Source organism: Aethalodelphis obliquidens, unplaced genomic scaffold (genome assembly GCF_003676395.1).
Source record: "Aethalodelphis obliquidens isolate GAN/ISIS:26980383/991018 unplaced genomic scaffold, ASM367639v1 scaffold13, whole genome shotgun sequence".
Classification (NCBI taxonomy): Eukaryota; Metazoa; Chordata; class Mammalia; order Artiodactyla; family Delphinidae; genus Aethalodelphis; species Aethalodelphis obliquidens.
The window spans coordinates 18,339,226-18,364,460 of NW_020837957.1; the positions used below are offsets into that span (position 1 = coordinate 18,339,226).

Sequence of the window (25,235 nt, forward strand, 5' to 3'; positions counted from 1 at the left end):
ATAATACTTTTGAAAGATTTCCATCAAAATGCTTTTATTTAGTTTTTAAAGGGTAGTTATTAAAAAATTAAGGTAAACTCTTATTTGCACAAATGGCACTGGATAAAGTTTTTTTGTGTTTTTTTGTTTTGTTTTGTATTTTGTTTTTTTTAAAAAAACAAAAGTCCTTTATGGACTATGTAGGATTTGAAATCTTGCTTGTGAAACAAACTACGTAGGATAATATACCTTCTTTAGAAGAATGGATTCTGTGCTCCAATAAAATTGTAATAGAACAATTTGCCCATAGTATTTAAAAAATTGAGAACTGCCTATAGCAGGCAGACAATAAAGGTAATCCCTGATAATTGACCATTTATTCATTCTTAATATGTTGATCCGACTGTTCAGTGGTAGTGATATCACATGAGCATCTAGAACTAAGCCAGAGAGAAATAGGAAGTGAAAAATGATTATGTACAATTACCTGTTTTTATTAGACTGACAGGCAAAAAAGCAGTGGGAGTTAGTACAAAGAGAATTTGAAAAGAGCTGGCCCTGAGGAATTGTGCTTTTTAGGTAACTTACTTTTGTTTGTCGGGTTATACGTTTAAATACATGGTTAAATATCTAGCACAACACATAAGCCTTATCATACTTGTTAATATAAATGTAATTGCATAGTATAGGAAATGTACAAGATAAGATGGCAAGTTATTTTCATTGTTTCATTATGTTATAAAAGCAGGGCTACATTTTTGATAATACATTTTAAAGGAACTAGAGTTTGGGGTATTTAAATTCTGTGAAAGCATACTGTAATTTCCTTGCTATCAAAATCTCTGAACAATTTACTGTGTGTTAGGGAAAATAAGGGGTTAGTTCCAAAACTGCCTGTAGAAACTCCATTTTTATATTGTTGTATTATACTAGTGGCTTATTATTATTTAATCAACACAATGACAATTTAAACATGAACACTTTATTGACAAGGAAGACGATGTTAAGATGACTTAAAAATGAGTTTCATAGTGGTAATTTATAACTACTCCATTCTGTGTATGTCAGATTATGAACACTAAAGGAAGTCCACCATATTTGACTATTACATAGTTTGAAATAGCTCTAAGGAAATTAGATAGACAATATTTTTGCAGCTGAATTATTACAGAATAACTATTGAATGTGTAGAATACTTGTCCCTATTTTTTAAATTTAAAGATACTCTTTCAGTATTTACAAATAAAGTAAGAGTTATTTTCACCAAACTCCTAATAATTTGACAAATTTTTCTATTTATAATCATCAGAAAAATGTATTAATAATGTAGAAAATCAGACTTCTTTTCTTTAATGTAGGAGATTTCTCTTTGGAAAAATTAAATAAAAGCACTAGATATTTTTCTATTAAATTTGAAACTCCCTGTTTTCTACATATAATAATGGATATAGGCACAGAAATTTCAATACCATAAAATATGTTTATATTATAATTCAAGGCTTTTCTACCCCTGCCCCACTGTCATCACTTCATCAGTTGAGAGTCAAGTAAATAAACACACTTGTAATTCTTGACTTGGTGATAGTAAAAGTATCAATAATTGTTATTTATTCTCTATTTTCTATTTCCTGCTCACTTAAAGGTATGAAACCAAGACTCTATTACTAACTGATTCTACTTGTCTTTTAAGTACACTGAATGGCTCATCCTAAAAAGTGATAAATGAAACTCCTTCCTAAAATGATACGTGTTTTAATACTCTATAAAATGATCACCATTAGAGATAATTTTTTTAGCACTCTTTGAAGATAATTGTAGTGGGGTAACTTAAACATGAAACAGTTTCAACACTTTGAATTCATTAAAGCAAAGAAAAAAAAACACCTCTTATTACTACTCTGAAGTATTTGATGAATAAGTAAATTAGAATTTTGCTAACAATACTGTTTCTTTGTAGCATTGGGTACAATCTAGTTAAAGTGATGTGCTAAATTGTACCTGAGATCCTCTTCTGGTATTGCTTATAACTGTCCCTTTGTTCATTTATTCACTCTAAGAACTTGCCAGTTCTCATCAAGGTGGTTTGGTGCCTTAGATTATGCTTCGTAATTGTCCTTAGGTTTTTCTTTTTTTATTAGCACTCCAGCCAAGAGATCTGAAAGTAAGAAAGTATGTAAATGTTTACTGGGTTTTAAAAAAATATTAAATGTAAGGTTAACGGGCGTAGGTAGGTCCAGTTTTTCAGTCTTAACTCATACTATCAGATGTACATCAGTGTACCTCTGTCAGTGCAAAGAGGTTCTAAAAGTAATATGTGCTGCTCTCAAGAAGATGATAAGAATACATGCCTCAGTTTTTTCCCTGCAGTAGGAAAGGTATATTTTGTGTAATTGATTCAAAGATAGGCCCTTTTTTTGTGTGTTGAAATTGCCCAAGGAAAGTAAAATAGTGTCCTAGACTTAGGGAACTAGCCTGATTCCTTCAAAGATTTTAGCCAAGTTTTTTAGCCCACTTATGGATACCAACTGGCTAGAACCTCATAGCACAACTACAGTAGGTTACTTGTTAAATAAAATACAGTATATTTTTGGTTGTTAAACTACCGATTTAAGTTCCTTTAAGTTATTTGGGAAACATGGTGGAATATAAATAAATAGTTCAGCAAACAGTTGTTTTTACAGATCTGGCACTCACAAGAGTGTCGAAAGAAGAACATACAGATGAAGCAAACATAAACATATACTTGGTAGTTACAGGTGAACAGATAATATTACCTACAGAAGTTATGTGGTTTGAGCATGTGAAAAGCTCTAGAGAACACCTGCATTTAAGGGGCAGAGGTAAAGTTACCATCAAGGAAATCAGAACAAGAACAGGAGGGTAGTGTCTCATAAGCCAACAGTAAAGTACAAAAGAGATTCACTTTTTTCTCACTGCTGCTGAAGATTTTTATTCTATTTAGCTCAAATAAAAGAACGCATTAGGATTTTTCAGGAGAGGAGAGTTTCAGGATAGAAGTTACGAAAATAGCATTCAGCCTTGCATAGGCCATATGAATTAGATACCACCCTAGTCACAGTCATCCAGGCAAGGAATAAATACATAGTCTAGATTTATGAAGTAGGAGTACAATTCAGAGATTTTTTTTAACTTAAGGGGAAAAAAATCTAGCTTCTAGAACATGGGAACAATTTAATTAAATTAAGCTAAGTAAGAGCCAAAACTTATTTCAGAGCCTAGATCTTGTCCACAAAGGTTGGGATGATGGACATAAGCACAGAGTAGGGACCAGATTAATCTATTCCCATCCTATACCCCATTCAATAACTTCTCTATCCTTGAATTTTCCTTTTCTAAACCTATCAGTGTCCCAACTTATTATCTTCAAGTATAATAATTACATTTTATTTAACAGTGTTAACCCAACAGCAATTCAAGTGGTGATAATTTCTTGTGTGCCTGAGGATTTGAAGAAATGTGTTATTTTATACATATGTGCATTACTTTTTTCTGTTCCGTCGTTCTTTACATTACAGTAGGTTATAGAGTGAGACTGGAAAAATGAGTGCATTGGCTTCTTCACCTCCCTTCTTGCTACGAAGCAAGGCACATAACTCTCATAAGGACTCTTTATGGGCAGGAAAAGCCATAGGCCATTGCTTCTATTTTAAGAGAGTTATTGTATAACAGATTTTTGGAACTGCCGAGGAATTTAGGACTCATCATAGTATAGCTCTCTCTCGTTTCACTTGGAGAATCAACTGTCATTGCAGTCAAAACACTTCATCCACATTGCAGCATGTATATTCTCCTCACTTATTTTTAAAATATCTTTGAGAAGGAGTGGCAACACGATATCCTTCTTTTTACTTTGTGAACCTTTAAGAAGGTAATTTATTTGCCACAGAGGCTGAAACCTCAAATCCTCTATACCTGAAACCTCATTAATTAATATCCTAGTTGCATGAAAATTGATTCTTAAATAATATTTAATAATTATTCTTAAAAAATTCTGTTATCTAGTTTTGTATATGTACTTCTGTTATTTTCAAGTATACTGATAGATACTAAGTGTGTGTAAAATATTTAAAGAAAGGAGATACTTAAATACATGCACACATCCACACAAAACCTTCATGTGACAACTGATGCATGTTCGAAGATTCTCAGAATTTAACCAAGAAAATCCATTAAAATGTAGTCACAGTTCTGCCCAGTGTTCTCTGACAAACTTCATGATTACAGATTTCTGTGTGGGCATACTCTCCTTGACATACAACCCTTTCAACTTTTATATTGATGATTCAGTCTTCATAAAGAAACTTTGTATCCTAGTCAGAGCTATATAAAAGAGGTTTTTTTTTTGGGGGGGGGTACGCGGGCCTCTCACTGTTGTGGCCTCTCCCGTTGCAGAGCACAGGCTCCAGATGCGTAGGCTCAGCGGCCATGGCTCACGGGCCTAGCAGCTCCGCGGCATGTGGGATCTTCCCGGACCGGGGCACGAACCCGTGTCCCCTGCATCGGCAGGCGGACTCTCAACCACTGTGCCGCCAAGGAAGCCCAAAAGAAGTTTTACTTAGTTATTTTTTTGTTCCCTGACCTCTTTATAGGTATCAATAAACTTAAAACTCATCTTTCTAAGATATTCACATCCCTTCCTTATTAATCACATTTTTTAGAGGGAAAAGTTAGCCAAATCTGTTCCATCATCTAATTTGATGTTTTGTAATATTTTAGGGGTTTACATATTTTATTCTTGCGTTATTATCAATAGTTGCCAGTCAAGGGGTACCCTTCTCTTGCCTAGTATTTATTCAGTGTACCTATTCATTCTCATAGGGTCTAAGCCTGCCATTTCTGAGAAACTGCAGCCTTACCTTTATGCTGTTTATCCCAAGTGCTTTTATCTATCTGTGGTGTCAGGTTTATCAACCATTTGTCCATTAAGAAAACATGCATCTGGGCAAAAATAAATAACTCAGATGCTGCTAACTCATCATCTCTGAGATGTATTTAGGTTATTTCCTGTTGGGTGATGGATTTGCACTAATTCTTTCACTCTTGGCTGAGTTGTTTTAAGACAGCTAACTGGAATTACAAGCACCTCTCTTTGGCCAAGGATTGGGAGGTTACTAGCACAAACTCTTGAACCTTAGTACAGTAATAAATAACAATTAAAGCCCTAATTGGTATATCTAATTGAGCACATACTTTGCATGTCACTTACTGATAGGCGTTTAAACCAAAGCACGCATTATAGAAAGGAAAGACTATTGGCAGTAATAAACATGAACCATATTAAACATTCACATGTAGTGTGTAAGAAAGACTAATAAATTATAAAATGGCTTAGAAGGCAAATCATCTTAATATCCCTTATGACCCTCCTTTTCAAATGTGGAAGAAAGAAACAGTCACGTCAGAGATTCTGCCTTACAGGGTCCTCTGTTTCTCCTTTTAAGATGAAAATTAGTAAAATAATTCTGCTGGATAATGAACACTGAGAGTACAAGTGTGACCTGCTGGTTTTACTGGTGCTTAATATGTGGGTTTTACCTTTGTGTACTGGTGGTCAAGGAAGCCAGAACCATTTTCCCTAAGGACACTATATTTCCTAAGGATTATTCAGTGAAATTAAGAGCCTTAAATAATACCATGAAAGTTTGAATTTGATTTTATTTTTGGACAGCTACTGTCAGATGAGAGATAGGGACTATAGTTTTTTTAAAAGTAAAGACATATCTCATTTAAACTCTGGTGTTTTTATGATTAGAAGTGGTTTTTATTTTTGAAACTAAAGAGAGGAGAATAAATAAAAGTGAATATGAATATCCATTTGAATTTTAATGTTATAGTAATCTTCATAGTCTCAGTTATCACTTATGCCAGCTTTCTCATTTGAGAGGTGAGTGTTAATGGATGAGATGACAGTGGTATTTCAGTAGTACATGTATTGTCATATACCTTGTAGATTTTTACTCTCTTAGAACATTCTCTGTTACACACTAAACATGAGTTTCTATTTACAAAGTAAATTTAAACAAATCAATTTATTAAGTGACAGAAACCAGGTCTAATTCAGCATTATATTACTACAATGTATTGGACAATCAAATGTTAAATAACTAGATGAAAGCACGCTAAATCTGTTTACATAAGACTATTTTCAAATACTCATTTGAGTACTTTGTTTTGTACCTAAGTATGATTTCTTTTTAGTGTGTATCTGCTTTCTGAAGTCAATACTACTAGCGTCAGTATATAAATCATACTTACAAGCATCCTTTTAAAAAGAGTTATACTTGGAACAAATAAATATAGTTGTTTAATCACAGTTGTAGAGAATAGAAATAGAATTTTATTTTAGAGTTTCAAATCAAGACATTGCCACTATCTTTCCTTTGGATATGGCTTTTTCTTCTGTTTTCTCCTCTTACGAAAAACTCATAGATAAATGCTACTGAACTGTAGTATAAAGCATATTTTCTACCAGTATAAAAAATTAAAACAAATTATGAATTGTAAGTTCACCTAAGAATTTGGAATTATTTATCTTATGCAGTTCATATAGGCATTTTTATTACCAGGAAATAAATTTATGTATTCATTGAAGCTTTGGAATAATTCCACTGTCTGAAAATATGCTGTTTATTATTTTATTATGTCATAAATAATAGCAAAATATAATTTTGAGTAAAGTTGAGAATTTTCCATTCTCATTATCCTTTTTATTTTACTGAGATTTCTAATTAAGTAAAAAAAAGTTGCCTATATGTTATTTGGTGGAGAAAATATTTTTAATTGTCAGTTTACTATAAATCCTTGTTTTATTTTCTTACTAGCAGTTTAGCTGCTTGACTTTGCCACATCAAAAACGGGATAGAAATTGTGAGTCGGTATCATTCATAATATACTCTATTGACTAATTTTATTAAATGAAGAGAGAAAAAGATTTGATATCAATTGTTTAAAAACAGCTTAAACTGTCATTTATTATGGCCCTATTAATTTTTCCATATATTATATAATGACATTGCACACCTATACTATATTAACAACAACAGCAATAACAGAAAACACCAGTATGGATATCTACTTTGTATATTGCCTAAGAAAAATTATTGTGAGTAATTAGATTTCTGATAGCATTTTACTAATATTTATGTCTTGCAGATTTTAGAGACTTATTCTTTTTACTTACTATTTTCTTTAAATGTCTTATAGCAATTTAGTTACAGTTTTTAGTGCTGTTTGCTATTCCACAATTAGGATGAGAGCTAACATCTCTCAGATGGTTCTAGGAAAAGTCTAGTTTTGAAGAAATATAAAGAAGTGAGCAACTCTGTAATCTTAATATTTATTTCATATAAACCAATCAGGTGTATCGTGTAGCTAATATGTGTTGCAGTTCTCCCAATATTTCTTCGCTTGTCATATGCAACCAATAAAGACGTGGTTTTAGAATCCCCCACGGCCTTGAAGATAATGTCTGAAATGAGAGTCACTCTGTATAAGTTGTCAATCTCAAGACAATTTTCTGTTTTTCAGACTATAGGTCTGTCATTTTTAATGAATTCAACTGTAATTTGTGAAAAAGGTACTGTTTCTAAAGGTGGGTTTATCCTGAAGCTAGTAATGAATCTTTAATGTCAGAGCCTTTTGCTTGAACAGGCCTCTTCCAAGGCATTCTCAGGGCCCCTAGCAGGGTCATGTTTTTGTACAATTTGCTGAAGTATGATATTTAAACACAATCTTTTAAGGTTTTGATTTCATTCTCTGACTTCTCTGTTACAATTCCTCTCATTTATGGCTGCTTAGGGGTAGCTAAGAGCATTTGGGGATTCTGTTAAGTGGAGGTTCAGTTGGTGATAAATTCAGTTTGAGTCTAGTGGGGGTATTTTTATGTGGTTTGTAGACACTCATGTACAGTTTAGTTATTGTTAGCTATTCTGGTGAAGAACTGGCCTCTAGAAGTACTCCTATTACTCATTATACTGCCCTACTGATTGTGACGTAAATATGCAAGGCCGGATGTCATATTACGGTTTAAAAGTGTTCCATGGCACCTGAGATATGTGGTCAGTGGTGGAGAAATAATGTTTGGAATATCTGGAACCAGAAGCTAGGCTGGAAAATTCTTTCAGTCATTAAAGGGTTCTTATAGATAACTAATCAGAACAGAAGTTCTCTCCTGTATGTTCTTGGTGGATTATATACAGTAGTACACAGAGAACATATCCAAAAGTAGTACTTACAATTGTAAATGCCCCATACTGTTCTCCCCTTTTAATGAGTATCATATCAAATAGAATGTATCAGAATACCTGCGTTTGTGGAGCACAGGCTGTAGCACTTCAATGCACATGAGCACCTGTGACATTGTGCTAAAGTATGTGACATGCCTAAAGTATCCAAACCATCAATAATGAAAAATAAATTTTGATCAGCTGTTTAGGAGGAAAAGCAAAATTATAGAAAGTGACACTATGAAATTGTGAAGAGACAATCCTAAGATATATGGTGAAAAAATTATTAAGGAAAGAATTGTAAAGGAATGGGAGGCAATTAAATTATTAAAATGTTTTTTAGTTTTCTGGGTTTTGTAACTTGTGATACTTTTAGGCTTTCTGAAAATTTGTGTTGTTTGCTGTGTTTTCCTTTTTTTTCCTTTTTTTTTTCCTAAATAAGTATTCACTTTGGTACCTCATTTTCTACTTGTAATTCTTTTCTATTTTTTCCTTAAATTGGTACCCCTAAGTATTATAAGCTGTAGACCTTACAAAACTTGAATCCACCCCTGCTATTTTTATTTATAATGTGTTAGTTTCTTGAAATTTAGAAACTAACTAAACTAACTAATTCTTGAAAGTTAGTTTCTTGAAATTGGCACAGTGTTCCACAGTCTTAGGTTGATATGTACATTTTAGGATATTTCTTTGTATCTTTTAAATTTTATCTAATTTTGTCTCCTTTATCTTTAATCTCCAAAAATTTAGGGTTTCAGAGAAGAAAGAGTGAAAAATTAAAAAATCAATTTATTAATTTATTTAATTAAATAGATAACAAAATATTTATTCATTCAGTAAAAGAGCTGAGATAGAAAAACCCATTTTCACAGTTTATGTTAAATAAATGCTTGGTTTAAAACCTTACTATTATAATATAGACTAAACTAAGGGAGTTTTTAAACTACATGATTTTTAAACAAACTTTCAAGAAATTATACTAATGAGCTTTACTTTTATACTTTCTTCCCACTCTCCCAATTCCCCAGTTTGGGAAGTTTCCTTCACCCTCACCTCCCACTCCTATTAAAACCTTTATGTGGGGCTTCCCTGGTGGCGCAGTGGTTGAGAGTCCGCCTGCCGATGCAGGGGATACGGGTTTGTGCCCCGGTCCGGGAAGATCCCACATGCCGCGGAGCGGCTGGGCCCAGTGAGCCGTGGCCACTGAGCCTGCGCGTCCGGAGCCTGTGCTCCGCAATGGGAGAGGCCACAACAGTGAGAGGCCCGCGTACCACACACACACAAAAAAAAAACCTTTATGTGGAGAAAAATATTATTTTTAAATTACTGTGTGATGATTTCATAGTAATCATTAATGATTAGTAAGTAATGATTTCAGTAAATTTCTATAACATTTATAATCAAAAAGTCTCAGTAAGTCAAAACCTTTTTTTATTATTACTCTTAGAACTTTCTAAAACAATACAGCAATAGGAGGAAAGAGAATGAATGCTGAATTTTCTAGGACATTTTAAAATTTAGTAATTTTATTCCATACATTAAATTATCTTATGACGCAGTCCTAAGATGTTCTCATTGTTCATTCATGGAATTCTGTATATATAATTTAAAAGACTGTTTATAAGTAACTTTTGAAATCTAACTGTGAGTTATCATGTGAATGAGACTATACCTTTTAAAAATGTATATAAACAGGTATGTTGGATTGAGATAGATAATGGTCATTACAGGTATATTATCTGATACATTGATTTAGAACCTTTATATGTGCATTGCCATTTATTTCAACCCTTGACAAGTAGACCTTTATTAAGCTGTGATGATCACTGAGTATGAAATGTAACCAAGATTATTTTTTATTCAAACATAATTTAAATATTCATCAAAGAGAAGTTATGCTTGAGACTGACAGAGACTATTAACATCAAAAAATATAATTAACTGCATTGGGTCTCATGAAGCAGAATTAGCCAAATAGCCGAGAGGTCTAATTGCTCTAGAATTTGAGAAGCAATGGTTTTATTTTATGCTGTAGCTGTGAAATTAATAGTAATGTGGTTTCCTATGTGGGCCAATTAAAAGCTTCCTGTTAAGGTTCATTGCTGTATAGGAAACCCACTGAATATCCCTTAGTAAACAGTATTGACATGTCAGTATGTACAAGAAGATAAAATACAATAAAAACCGTGAAAATGAGAAGTGGTATTAAAAGACCTGTTTTTGAAAACAGTCCATTAAACTCTTTACACCATTACAGTGTTGCAGTGGATGTTGTGGTATGCCCTCCAGATTCCCCCTTCAGATCAGGCCCGTTTTCCCCCCCTGCCAAGGGAGTTGCCAGTAGATGGGCTCACAGTGAGTCCCTGCCCAGGAACTGCCATGGGCTGAAGGGATCTTAAATCCTTCTGCCCAGAGGCATCCCTCATTGAACGCCAGAGTACAAAGGCTTGGCCTTCTCATCTTTTGCTTCATTTTGAGACATCTCTGAAGGGTTCTGCCAGCCTCAGAGCTCCCTCCCTGAGGAGTTTGCTGGGCCTTTCTCACTCTACCCAATCCTGCTTTACTCATGGCAACACTGATAGTTCTAAGAGCGTTATAAGCCTCTCAGAGCTCCTGGCTCAAATTCTGCTTCCAGTGTTACCCAACCTAAGGAAGGTACTGATATAAAAACAAGTCCTGTCAGTGGTATTGGTTACATACATTATAGGAATCTGTCAATCAAAAACTAAAATGGTTTTAAAGCAAATTTTAAAAATGCCCAATTCAGGTCTAAAACATGGCATTTTACGTTGTAACGTTTATCTTTGTCATGTGGTCCTTTTTCTTTAATCAAGGTAATAGGTGGACCTTTGTGATGCTCTTCTGCTTTTTAGTTGAATACAAAAAGAAAGCATTCTTGATTGAACCCAAAAGATTTTGCCTTGCCCAGGCTGTAGAGATTTAAAAGTGGGCAGACATTCTAATGGCATTTTGACATTAATGAGGTTGCTGAAATGGAAAAGTTGAAGGGTCAAAGATAAGAGCGGTAGCAAGATCTTAACAGTGTTTCTTTTTCATAATAATGACATCAAATATACTTAAGAAATGACTGTCATTTCTAACATAAAATATGTAATGTTATGTGTGAGTGTACTACTTTAAGTATTAGACTACTTTTTGTAAATAAAAATAGTGCTAAAATTAGCTATAAAATGTGCAACTTCAGATATGGTTTATTAAATTAGGATAATCTCATTTTTTTAGCTGTAATTTTTGTAAGGCATTAAAAATCTTAAAATAGCATAATAGATTTTAATGTGTGTAGTATAATTAGGTATACATTGTGTCTTTAATCTGCAGTGATAAAGATGTTTTCCTGGTCATTCATTCTTTAATATGCTTACCCTGTTTATATCTGTGGCTTAAGATTACATGTTAGTTTTCAGAAGAGCAGTGTTGCTGCTTCACAGCACACAGCGCTGTACTCCCAAGCCTGTACGTGGTGTTAGTGGTATTTAAAGCTCTTGAGTCTAACATTTTATAGCTCACGATGAACTGAGCTTTTCAGACAAGTTACTGATTTGAAGCTAATTCAAGCTGGGAGTATTACGTGGACTGGAAGCCTTCTACCTTCAACTGTTAGAAACTTTTACAAACCACGTAAATCAGAGAAGTTTTACTTTGGTTTATATCCCGGTTATGGAACTGTGCTTGACTCCTGAAAATTATATCTTTATCTTTCATTCATTGATTTATGCCTCCAGATAATTACTGAGTTGTATGGTGGGCAAGCTAATGTGTCAAACACTCTAAAGATATTTGTGAACAACTGGTAAGAATATATATTTTTAAGTGTATGGACTGGTGTTTATGAAGTTAATACATTTTAGAATAAAGCACAGTGTTATACACGTGGTTCAAAGATTCTTAAAACAGACACCTCTCCAAGATATTATAATCTGGTGAAGAAGATGAAATATATATAGAAATAACTATGATACCAAATCTCTCAGCACAGTAAATTTCTAAAAACTGATAGAGAAGGGAAAGCGATAAGCAATGGCATGAGGTGGGAAAATTATACTATTTGTTGAGGGATACTAAGTAACTGTTAAAGGATTTATTCAACTTCTGTCCTCACTCCTTTAAACTTTCCTTACCATGTCCCATCTCATTTACTTTCTTCTTCCTTTTGGGTATTCTGAATTCTTTTCTTGCACTTAGACCTCGGAGGAAAGGATTTTCAAAGATTGTGTTCTTTATAATTCTCAAAATTATGGAATAGTTCTATAAGATACTATATTTTAAAAATTGTTTTTAACTCTGTAATGTCAATATAGAAGATAACACTAGGGTTCTAAGCCCTTCATACTGACTCTGAAAACAAGGAGTTCACTCTTTTCATAGCAGAGAACAGTAATACATAAGTTCACATCCATTTGTTTATTTTCTTCTGCTTAGATATTATTTGGATGTGGTATAATTAGTGTATCACAATGCTTTCAAAGTTGTAGGTATTCCTATAACTAGGATATAGCAGCAGATAATGTCTTGTATCACTGTTTCTAGTGCCAGGCCCACAGGTGGATATAAAATTATCATTTCCTTCCTTCCTTTCATCCTTTCTTCCTTTCTGTCATTTATGTATCATTTATCTATCTGATTTTAGATAATTTCTTGCCTTTGTGACTGAGATGTAGCAGAGGACACTTCCCTTGATCTGTGCTTTTTAAAAAAGGAGCACTTTTGGTAGTACGCTGTAGACTGGATGCTTACGAGTAGGTATTCAGTTATCGAGAATGCCATCAGCAATGCCTTGTTGTTTTCTTATCAGCTTCTTCCTGCTGTCAGCTTGGCACTTGTTTCAATAGAAAAGGATTTGCATCAAATGTAATACCTTATTATATACAGCTAACATGGGGTTTTTAATTGTGCAAACACCTGAGACACCTGCAGTGATAGTCAGTTTGATAAAAGGGTTAGATTATGAATATTTTGTCACGATTAAAGATTAGTTCTGATTTATCAGAAGTAAGCCAGTGAAATTTGCCATATATTTATCGTCAGGTGAGACTCCAGAGTGTATGAACCACAGAATATCCACCTCTTGGTTATTTATATTCAGATGATGGGTATTAAGGATTATTTTTAGCCTTCCACACCTGTTCTACTGCTAAGAGTATCCCAAGAGTCTGTGGTTCCAGTCTTTTGCCTTTATTGTTTCTCATCTCTTGTCTTACAGAACAGTTAGGCAAACATCTGTACAAAATTTCTGCAATTTTTATTAAGGGAAACAACAGTGGTATGTATCAACAGGACATTTTGAGTTGTTCCTTCAATTAAAAAACCCTCAATAGGGCTTCCCTGGTGGCGCAGTGGTTGAGAGTCCGCCTGCCGATGCAGGAGACACGGGTTCGTGCCCCGGTCTGGGAAGATCCCACATGCCGCGGAGCGGCTGGGCCCGTGAGCCATGGCCACTGAGCCTGCGCGTCCGGAGCCTGTGCTCCGCAACGGGAGAGGCCACAACAGTGAGAGGCCTGCATACCGCAAAAAAAAAAAAAAAAAAAAAAACCCTCAATAAAATATAGAAGAATGAGAATTCCAGTTTAGGAAGTATTTATTGAATGAGCACTTCTTGCCCTAAATAGGACTAGGCATTCCAAGGAATTTAAAAGAAGCCTAACAACATCTAACTGGAGAGGTAAGACTAGGGTCCTAGAAACAACTAAAGGCATTCATGGTATGAGACCTGTTACGATGAAGTGCCTAGCACTCTTTGGGGTGTTTGGAAAAGAATATAAACAAAAACGCAAGGAGTTTACAGCTTAATTTTAACAAGGAAATTACTTGGTGAGTTAAATAACAATTTTATGCAAAATATAGAAGAGAGCCACAAAGCAGAATATGATTAATTTCTTCTTTCTTAATTAAGAAGAAATCGTTCAAGAAGTGTATTGACAGTAATTTCCGTGGGAATTCAGTTCAGATACATCTTTTTAAGTTAGAAAGAACAACATAAGGAAAACACAGATAGATAGTGGTTTTTATGAGGCACAAAGTTAATATCAGATAATTAATAAAAAAAGATTCATGACTTGCAGAATAATTGCATAGCATTTTGTTTTCCAAATGAGAGTTTTCACTTCGTCGACCATTAACTCTATGTATTTCCCTCTCCTCCAACATTAATTTATACTATTAAGTTCATACTGTTCATAGTATGAATACTACTAAGATATTGCTCACTTGATCATACTATTAAGATACTGCTCACTTGTCCTTTCACATCCCCTTTTACACAAAGCATTCCTATATACTTGTTTATAAACTATGTCACATATTTTACTACCAAAATATTTACAAGTTACATGAGGAAAATAAATTACTGTAAAACAAAAGTAATAATAATAAAAGTGCACTTAACTGAAAAACAAGTTTGATGAGGAAATAATAGTACTAAAAGTCATGAAAGATTTCATACTGAAATAATTCATTTTGGGTAAAGAGTAGCCGTGCTTTCTTGCCTCTTGGTTAAAAAACCCAAGCACTTATAGAACGTTGTCATTTTAATAAAAACTGAAAAAAATTCCTGAATTAAATAAGTACTTTAACAAAAAGTTGTACTTTGTCTTAACTTTTGCATAGATGGTAAATTTTTAAAAGCTACATCACCAAAAGTCAAGATTTTATGTCTATGCTTTCATTTTGATTACATAGGAAGTTCTGTGAACATTCATTGCTGTGCTATAATCAAAGTGAGGTCTGTGAAAGAGGAAATTATATTAGCTGTCAATTAGACTAGAGATGCATTTCTTTTATAGGCAGAGATTTATAATACTGACTAAATGACATCCCATGAAACATCTTGGGAGGCAGAAAAAAAATATTTATGGCATAATTTTCCTGTTTGTCAAAATCACATCTAAACCAAGGGAGTTATCTTTAAGGTGAATTTAAAATAGCAACAACAAAAATCTAGTTTACTCAGTTTTGCACTGTAAAACTCCTTTTAGTTGCAGGTTCTTTTACATTGTTTCAAACTCTAATCTTCTAAGCGGGTAATTAATGGACCAGAAAAGCCATTTGTGGGAAAGAAGAGCCATAAGGGTGAACATATTTCTTCACAGAATGACCTTTAAGAAGTAAATAATTACAAAAGGAAAAGATTTGGGATGACCAATCTAAATCTGAGGATAATTAGAAGGAATAGAGTATGAAAATCAAAATGCTTGGCATGTACAATTCTCATATCATAACAAGACTAATTAAATATTTAGAAACCAAAAATCCCCTCACAATTTGAAGAAAAATAACCCACGACAAAAGGGTCTGTAACTTTGCCAATAATTAGCAAGGGTTATAGGAAGGAAAAGCGTCACAGATTGGCTCCAAGGCTCTGAAAGGTCATGTCTTATTATGGTGTGTCTTTTATATGGTCTGGTAACAAGTTTCTTGCTAATTTAATCTAACTAGGGCATCCCATAGCGATATCCCATTTCCCTTGTTAAAAATGTGATAGTTTCTGCAAGTGCAAACTGTAGTAGGTTAACATTTTTAAAAATAATTGCTCCTAATTGATACAGGTCATAATAATTTTTTAAATTATTAAAAGCAAAGGTCTTGAAAATTTGGACTCGGAAGTAATATTTTTGAAGTATTTCAAAATTTTATAGCTTTTATCCCCACTTGAATTATCTTGTTCCTTTCATTAAGTAGTTAGACCTGATGACCCTGTGAATGAAATTTAGTCTCAGTGGCATACTTTGTAAATAAATATTTCTTATTTTGCTAATAAAAGCAAGTGCATTTATGTTGAATGTGCATTTCTGCAAACAAGAGATTTTGTACTGGATTAATAAGGCTGAGTGAGTCCAGCCTAATTTGCATTAAACTGACCCCAAGGTCCAGTAAAAACTGCAAGGAATTTCAAAGGTTTCTAAAACATAGAAGGTTGTTTTTAGAAAATCAGCATTGTCATTTCAAAATCCTAATTTTAGTAATTAATGTGGAATTTTTGAGAATTTTTTTGAGTTTCTAAGATGCCAATTTAACTATAAATATTAAAGTATGCATACTTTGTGGTTTTAATTCCTGACACAAAATGATTACGGAAGGTATCACTTTCATGTTATTCCTGTTTTCAACATACTGAAAACTAGAATGACAACAACCTTCTGCATATGAGCCTACACAGGGTTTTATTTCAAACTTTTGTTGATTTGCTGTAGGTTAGCTGATACTTATTTTTTTGGCTTTCTATTTGTTACATACTATACACTTTTTCAGTCAAATAAGTTTATGTTTATATATCAATAGTCCAGACATATTTTGTATTCTTGCTTATAGTTATTTAAATAATAAATTGGCTTTTTCTATACTCTTTTCAAATACAGTTGTAAAAATTTAATTACAGTTGCAATTTTTAAAAAATTAGGACTATATTTCAAATTTTTGAAAACACCAGTATATAGGAAACTGAATGGAATAAACTTAATATTATTTATTTTTTTCCAAATTATGTATCCATGCGTGTATCAGTACTCAAGTGTATTTTCCTAGAGATTTCGGGTAGCAACTTTAGTTCAATAATTCAACTTTGTTTCAAGGATTTTAAAACACTTTAAATAATACAATATTATAATGCTTAGAGTATAATATCCTAACATGCCTAAAGAATTAAATATTATATGATGAATAGAAATCTTCTACAATACACAAATTATTAAATAAATTATGAGAACATAGTTATGTGACAAATGGGAACATTACTTTAGAACACCTCTTTTTTACCACATTAATTACACATCATTTAGCTTCCTGATGTTATGTTTACCTAGCAATTAGTTAGGCTTACAAATCATCATTGATAAATATTTTAAAAATGCAGGACCCACTTTCCTTAGCTCTACAGAATGGAAGTTTAGATAATAAAAGGGGATTTCATTACACAGTTTTAAAAAAGGTTTGATTTAACATTCAACTCAGTTTCCCTCTTTCATCTGTGAAGATGATTGTAACGTTGTATCTTGGAGCATAACTTCTTTTTATCCCTCCAGTTTATTTGGTTACTTTGTTTGAGCAAATTTACTTAGGAACTTAACTATTCATGTTTTAAGATAATCTACTGTGTGTATAAAAATTTATTGTAAATTTGGACTAAAAAAAGACAGGGGTTCTAGTACCTAGCGTACTGCATTCATTCCTTGGTCGTTTGGAATTGTTTGTGCATGAAAAAGTTATTTGGAAGCTAAAGGGTACTTTTTCCTCCACCCCTTAAATAGATCTGTCTCCTTAGTGTTGCATTATTGGCTTTCATGATACAAAACTGCTTCCAAATTGACAGAATTCTCTGAGAATCAGGTACAGCTGATTGAAGCAGAATTGGACGTCTGATACTTATTTTCTAATAACTGTGTTTATTTACAAGCAGCAGTAGTCAAGGTTAACCATTCATCATTATTTCATTCATTCAAAAACAACTACTGAATTCCTGTTATGTGCCAGGCATATAGTCACCTCTAATAAAAATGTATAGGTTGACAGTGACCTTTTTTCTTTATTTTCCTTTTCTTTCTTGCCCTCTGTGGTAAATTTTAAAAATTTGTGTACTTGAAGAGAATAAAATTTACTCATTGACATATGACTTTTTTTGTTGGTAATTGAGGCTCAAGAATGAATATCATTTCTAGACCATTAGTTAGAGAATGGGTTTATAACATCAACTGTAGATGTTCTATTCAGTTAGAAGACATAGTTCCCCATGTGGATGTGGTTTTAAACTTCCACAGTACCCCTGTGAATGTTCTGTTTATATTTGACATTTTGGAAAGGGATATCATTACATGTTTCCCTAGTACGTTGAAAGCATTTATTTCATCTCCAAAAAGTAAGCAGTTTTAACTAAGACAGAAGGTAGCTCAGGAAAGAAACAGACCTGTTATTGCTAGTATTTTATAATTAAATTTTAAAAATAACAGATGCCACTAAGAGACTGAAATTATTGATGCAGTCTTCACTGAACAGACATTCTCAATAAAGAATTGGACTAATTGTAGAGGATGACTCCAAATTTCAGCAAACATTAATTTTTAGTTTCTGTCATGATATACTAGGCTTTTCTGTTGAATGCTGGAGTATTTGTTCAAGTTGGTAGATTTTGCATTTTTAATCTTCCTTAGAACTGTGGTGAATAATGGCCCCTGGCAGGAGATAATGAAATTTTCTTAATTTATATTTTCAAGCAGAAGCTTCAATTGAAAATGGCATCCTATGGCCTGGAGACATAGCTCTAGTGCAAGTTTCAGGGGAGATGCAATAATAATGCAGTGCCACCGAGATGAGGAAAGATGGGACAGTGAAGAAGTAATTTAAGGAAGAAGAAAGAATGTACCAAAGCTTTATTGTAGCATATCTAATGATCTGTTGAAGATTCCCAATGGTTTTTGGAGCATGACTGGAGAAACTAATGTTATCTTGCCAAAACAGAAGCCCCTGCTTAATCAGCAGAACAAGACTATTGATTAGAACACCTCTCACAATAGATTACACATGGAATCTCATCTCCATACTTTGCACTTGGTAAAGTGTAATAATGAGCGTAAGATAATCAAAACAAGAGTAAGGGGCTTCCCTGGTGGCGCAGTGGTTGGGAGTCTGCCTGTCGATGCAGGGGACACGGGTTCGTGCCCCGGTCTGGGAGGATCCCACGTGCCGCGGAGCGGCTGGGCCCAAGAGCCATGGCCGCTGAGCCTGCGCGTCCGGAGCCTGTGCTCCGCAACGGGAGAGGCCACGACAGTGAGAGGCCTGCATTAAAAAACAAAACAAAACAAACAAACAAAAAAAAACAAGAGTAAAAGCAATTTGTTGGGCATTGTACAATTCAAAATTAGAGTTGGAAAGGAAACAAATTTGCATGAATACTTCAGCCTGTTTTTAAAGCTGTACATAGTAAATCATATGGGAAATACAGGGAATACTCTGGAAGAACAAAAGATGTTCTGCCCCTTTAAGATTTGCAAATCTATGTCCATCTCATATAAAGGAGTAATGCTCTTATTACTGATATTTTTGTTGTTGTTGGTAATTCATATTTGTTAAGGGATTGTGCAAAGAGTTTGCCTGCATTATCTTATTTAACCTTAACGACAAACTTCTAAAGAGGGTATTATGGTTTACAGATGAGAAAGCTAAGGTTGAAAGGTTTAATATGTTGCTTACGGACTCACAGTTAAGTAAGCAGCAGGGCTGGAACTAAAACCCCAATTCTTTTTTATTCTGAAGCCTCTGCTTTTAAACACTCATCTCCCCAGTTAGCAAATAATTTTCCTTCTGAACAGAGTCAAACGATATGCTATGCTGGTGATATGCATACAGCTTATTCTCAGCTTATAATAATGTGTGCATTGTTCCTTCTTTCATTTACAGTTTTAAAAGATTAAGGAAAAGCAGCATATTAATAGTTCGTTTGCATTATTAATATTTCATTAGTGATGAAGCACTACTGTCCCCTAAATAAAAAGATGTTTCTTCAAATTCTGCTGTTTAATCTCTGCATGATAATTTATACGTAATTTCCATATACTAGTATGTAAATTAATGGTACTATACATTTGTAAAATGCATTTTTATCAATTACACATTTTTCTTGGCAATATTTAGATTAGAAAATTAGAGGAAGAAATATTTAATATGATAGAAAGTTGCAACCTAAAATAATGTATAGAAATAACATAGGTGATTTTTTTAATAGTGCTTTTAAACCAACGATGTGAAATAATGTTTAGCTTTTTATCTACACATGTCAACTTGGAAATTTTTGGAAATGTGGTTAGAATATTAAAAATGACCATACGCTTAGATCTGAGACTGAGTGCGTATGTAGTTTTACATTAACTTAGTAGGTGGTATTAAATCATACATTATATCCCAGAAATTGCTTAGAAGTAAATTTTTGCAAGGGCTGCCTTTATGTCCCTTGAGTTCTTTCTGAAAACAATTGTATAGTATAATGTTTTCCTATAGTTGAGCCACTTTATTAAAATGTATTTTAATAAATAAGTCAAAGGTTGACTATAGAAAAATTTGCAGTGATTATAGTGGATCTTGTTTTGGTTTGTTATTTTTAATGATACCTTCCTTCTAGGGAACACAGTATATTTTTACAGATTGCCAAAATTTTATTTCCAGATTTGTTTAGTGTTAGATATTTTCATTAGCTAGGAAAAGATTATACTTTCCTTCTGTTGTTGAAAATGGGCTTACATGTGATGTATACATGTACTTAGAAATTGTATTTATTTAGGTTAGGAATTTATAAATAACTAGCCTGCTGGCTCAACATTAGAGCAACTAAAACCCTTGATTCTTATGATTAAAATTAGCAAGAGAAGATATGTTAACATTGTAAGCTGTGTTATGTACTTGCTGCATAAATCATAGTCATCACTAAATGCTTTTCTATTTCACTTGTATTTTATTAAGGTTTATAGAGTAAAAGCATGTGTTCGCATATATAATTTATTCTTTACTAAAGTACCTAAACCTGTCTCTAACCCAGTGGTCCTCATAAATCAGAATCATCAGCAGAGCTAGTTAAAACACAGATTGCTGGGTACTAGCCTCCAGAGTTTCTGAGGCTGTTGGTCTTGGGTGGGACCTGAGAATGAATTTCTAACAAGTTCCCAGTTGGTGCTGGGGCTGCTGGCCTGAGGAACACATTTTGAGAACCCATGCTTTAACTATCCTCACTCATCTGTGCAGCCTTACAAACACCAAATAAAATAAAATCAATTATTTAAAAGTTGAAGTGTTTCTTTATAATGAACAGTAATTGCATTTCCTTCAAGTCATAATTAAAGGTCCACCTATTTAAAAAACCCTATTTATCCTTTTCTGCCTTATTCTCATTTATACTGAATTTTTATGTTTCACATTTAGGAAAAGTATAAATTTTTAACATCATGAATCCACATGGTATTACTAAAGTATACTGATACTTTAATTGTTAATGTAACCATATCTTTTTTTTTTTTTTTTTTTTGCGGTACGCGGGCCTCTCACTGTTGTGACCTCTCCCGTTGCGGAGCACAGGCTCCGGACGCGCAGGCTCAGCGGCCATGGCTCACGGGCCCAGCCGCTGTGCGGCATGTGGGATCTTCCCTTCCCGGACCGGGGCACGAACCTGTGTCCCCTGCATCGGACTCTCAACTACTGCGCCACCAGGGAAGTCCTTAATGTAACCATATCTTAACTGATAAATCTTTTTTTCTGGAGGAAGAGAGAAACTTATGAGGGGAACTTCGCTTAGGGCTGAGAATGCAAACAACTGAATGCCTTTCCTTTTTTGGCTTAGTTGTGACTTTTTATTTTCATTAGAGTGAAAACTTGAAGCTGAGCAGTTGATGGGAATTTACTTTGCTTCTGTGGCTAATTGCTTTCTCTTTCCCTATCTTGAATGATAGCAGTTTACAGTTTTATAGCCTTAACCAACAGTGTATTGGTTAAGGAATTTTCAGATTTTTCTTAGTACTAACAGCTCACATTGGGTATTTCTTTTTCCCTAGTTTCCTCACACTTTCTGTATATGGAAACCTAAGGCTACTTGCATACAGGAATTTACATAGTCTGTATTTTTAATAATTTCCATCATTTGGTCCTCTAAAATGTTAGGTTTTCTTATCCATGAATCAAGATACTAGTATGCAAATCTGATATTCTTATACCTTTGTGTTCCTCTTCTTGCTGACCCTTTACTATTTTAGCACCCAAATTCCTTTTTTTCTCAAGATTAATTTTTTGCACTTCTGATATATAAAATGAACCTTTTTGACATCTGAGAGGCCATGAATTCTAGAAATCTATATAATTGTTTTTGCAGGAACTCCGTTAAGTTTCTTTACCTTCAATTTTTACTTAAGCGCACAGACCTAAAATTAATACTTTTTGCTGTCTTAGAGTAAATGCATTGTACAATGTGATTATTAAAAGAAATTTTAAAAATTACGTGGTTGATATAAATTATTATAATTGCTTTTGACATTAATTTGAACTTGTAATTGTGGTCAGGTGACTAATGCAGAGTTGTTCAGAAAAAGTAAATATGAGCAGTTATTTTTCATTTTATGGTGTTTGTCTTCTTTTAAACAAAATATAATGAAAACAGGACTACTTATCCCTTGTATACTTCCTGCCAATATACTGTGACATTGACTAAAAGATATTTCAAATCCCATTTTAAAGTCATATTTATTTATCTGATCTTACAGTGGGAAGAAACCTGGAAAATCGTCAGTATGTTCTTTAGTTTTGAAAAAATGATATAAATTTCCAAATCCTTTGAGCAACTTCCTTCTTCACCTTGGTCCAAAGTCCTTCGTGCTCTTGATCTATTTCAACCTTGAGTACAGTCCCCTTTCTCTCTCACCTGTTCCTGGTTTGGTGGGGAGGGAGGCTCCAATGGGAAGGGAAGGGTGATGAAGTATATGAAAAGTTTACTCACGAGTGGAATTGTTGTTTTATGGGATTTCTACCATGAATATATTTTGAATAAATATTAAAACCATTTACAACATGGCAGAGCTTCGTTAGTGGCTATAAAATATATATAGAAGGAGTGTATGAAAGGGATATCTAACTCATAAGAGTTTAGATTTCTTTGTTTCTAAGAAGTGTGAGGGTGAGATAAAGGGACGATCTTTGTAGGTATGAGTAAGTACAAGCAAGGAAATTAAAGTTTTTAATTTTTGATGGGGACCAGGTTAGAGGTTGAGAATTCCTGAGATCAAGAAACTTTAAAAAGAAGCAATGAACTCTTGTTACTGTAAAATTTAAGAAGAAAATGAAACATTAGTTCAAACAATAGACATTGGTCTGTTGAGAAATCTTAAATCCATTTGCTGTTTAACATTTTAGGATATAAAATTTGTTCCACTATTCATGTTAAAATAATTCATTTACACTAAATAGAGAACCATTGGCAAATTTTTATAAATGATTGAACCCACTTAAGAGAAATACGGAATAAGGGGAGTAAAACATGATGTCGCATAAGAATGTGACACTGCATTGTTTACATTATCCGTGCTTTTGAAAATTATTTTATATGGTATGTTTAAAAAATATGGCATAAGGTATTACAGATTATGATAAAAGTTATCATTAGTTTAATATTTGTACAAACAATTTTAGTTATAATTTATTTAAAATGTCCATTTGAAGTTCATTTATTATATCTTGACCTATAAAATTTACCTGTTAGATCCTATAGAAGTTTTCAGTTCAGGTCTTGCTGCTCAACAGGGAAGAATCAACCTGGTTTGAGTTGAAGTGGCTCTAAGGTGCATGACTTACATACCTACCCCTCTCTAACACAGTTCTCCTTCCACCGTCCGTGAATTAGTTGTGCTAAAAACTGGGCTACTTTTTGATTCTTTATTTGCCATGCTATAGTCTAGTTATTTAATGTACTATAGAATGTCTGGTATTCAAATTATCAAGTGAATTTTGTTAAAATGCTCTTACTCTCCTTGCTTTGTCTTCCTAATTTATACACTAGCAGAAAATACAGTAATAACCCTGAAAATATTACATTGCATTGGGTTGTAATCAAGTTAAATATAAAGGAAATGGTTCTTGCCTTTATAAACTTATAACAGGATCATTTGGACAAATTCATAGAACTCAAATAAATATCATCTTGCCTGGAATTCTAACTTAATTCTAATAATCTCAATGACAATGAATTAATGACAACACAAAACTAAGAAAATACTTCCGATAGGAATAAATAGGACATTCTAGACATCATGTTAGTGACATTCTTTTTAGTGTTGTATTTCAGGGAGTACTAATTTAGAAAAACCTAATTCATAGTCATATCATGCTGATAGTATAAGTCTATTGCTCTATGAAAATAGTAAGTGTAACACAATGCTTAAGACACTCAGTATTCTGTACCACGCACTATGCTAAATGCTTTAAATTCATTCTGTCATTTATGCAGGCCATAGCACGGAAGGTGTGATCAATTAGCTTGGTATCTGGTATTCAAGAGTGTATAAATACCTGTAATAGAATGCTTAACACAAAATGGGATTTAGAGGATAAGCTTAAAACCTGGCTCTTCCTTTGTTTCAGTATGTTGTCAAAATTTACTTTCAAGCTATTCAGTTTATGACTCTCTTTTGTTCAGTTCCATTCTTGTTCAGTACCATTTTAAAGTCAATTTTAATTCTTAAATATGGTGAGTATCCAGGTAAGTTTCTTTTTTTTCAGTACATGTTGAGCATGTCAAAAATTCCAATTAAAATGTAAAATGTATACTAAAAGAATAGAGAACTGTTAGTGATTTTCTTTTTATTTCCAGTTAAAATTCAGTGTGACCCATGCTACAGATATATTACAACATAAAGAAAATAGGACTTTTGTAACTCTTTACAGCAACCTAATATCAGTTGAATTTTTTAATTTATGGTACTAGTTGCTTGAAGAAAATACGGATCAGTTCTCTATTATATTTCTTTAGTAAAAATAAACAAATACATTATTGTTACACAAGTTTGATTTGTTTTGTTTTCCAGGTGCAACAATCGAACACAGTGTATAGTAGTTACTGGGTCAGATGTATTTCCTGATCCATGTCCTGGAACATACAAATATCTTGAGGTCCAATATGAATGTGTCCCTTACAGTAAGTATGAAGCTTGTATTTTTCACCTTCTACAGCATTCCTCGTTGATGCTGAAAGAGGACACATGTGAAAGAAGCATATGTTTATGGCCTACAAAACTATTATGCATGCAGAGCACTAACAGACTCAGGCCTCCAATTAGTTTCATGAAATGTGGAAGGAAGCCATAGTGTGATGCTGGCCAAGTGTCTGTCTGTGTTCTTAAGTGTTTGGCTTTTAAGGCTAGTGTTTTTCCAGAAAACAAACTTGAATTAGCTATTCAATAGGGCAGATAGAAATCTGTACTTTTGCCCAATACCAGTTGCTGACAAATTGGTTTGGCTCACAGTTTTCTAAAGAAGGAA

General features: G+C 33.5%; 1 protein-coding gene across 13 annotated transcripts in view; it reads left to right on the forward strand.

Moving 5' to 3' along the window:
* ADGRL2 (adhesion G protein-coupled receptor L2) overlaps positions 1–25,235 on the forward strand; it is a 273,598-nt gene that overhangs the window by 195,360 nt on the left and 53,003 nt on the right. For all 13 annotated transcript variants that reach the window (XM_027114165.1, XM_027114166.1, XM_027114169.1 and 10 more), the window contains one exon: positions 24,782–24,891. In XM_027114165.1, the coding sequence (XP_026969966.1) occupies positions 24,782–24,891 (110 nt within the window). The remainder of the gene's footprint in view (positions 1–24,781; positions 24,892–25,235) is intronic.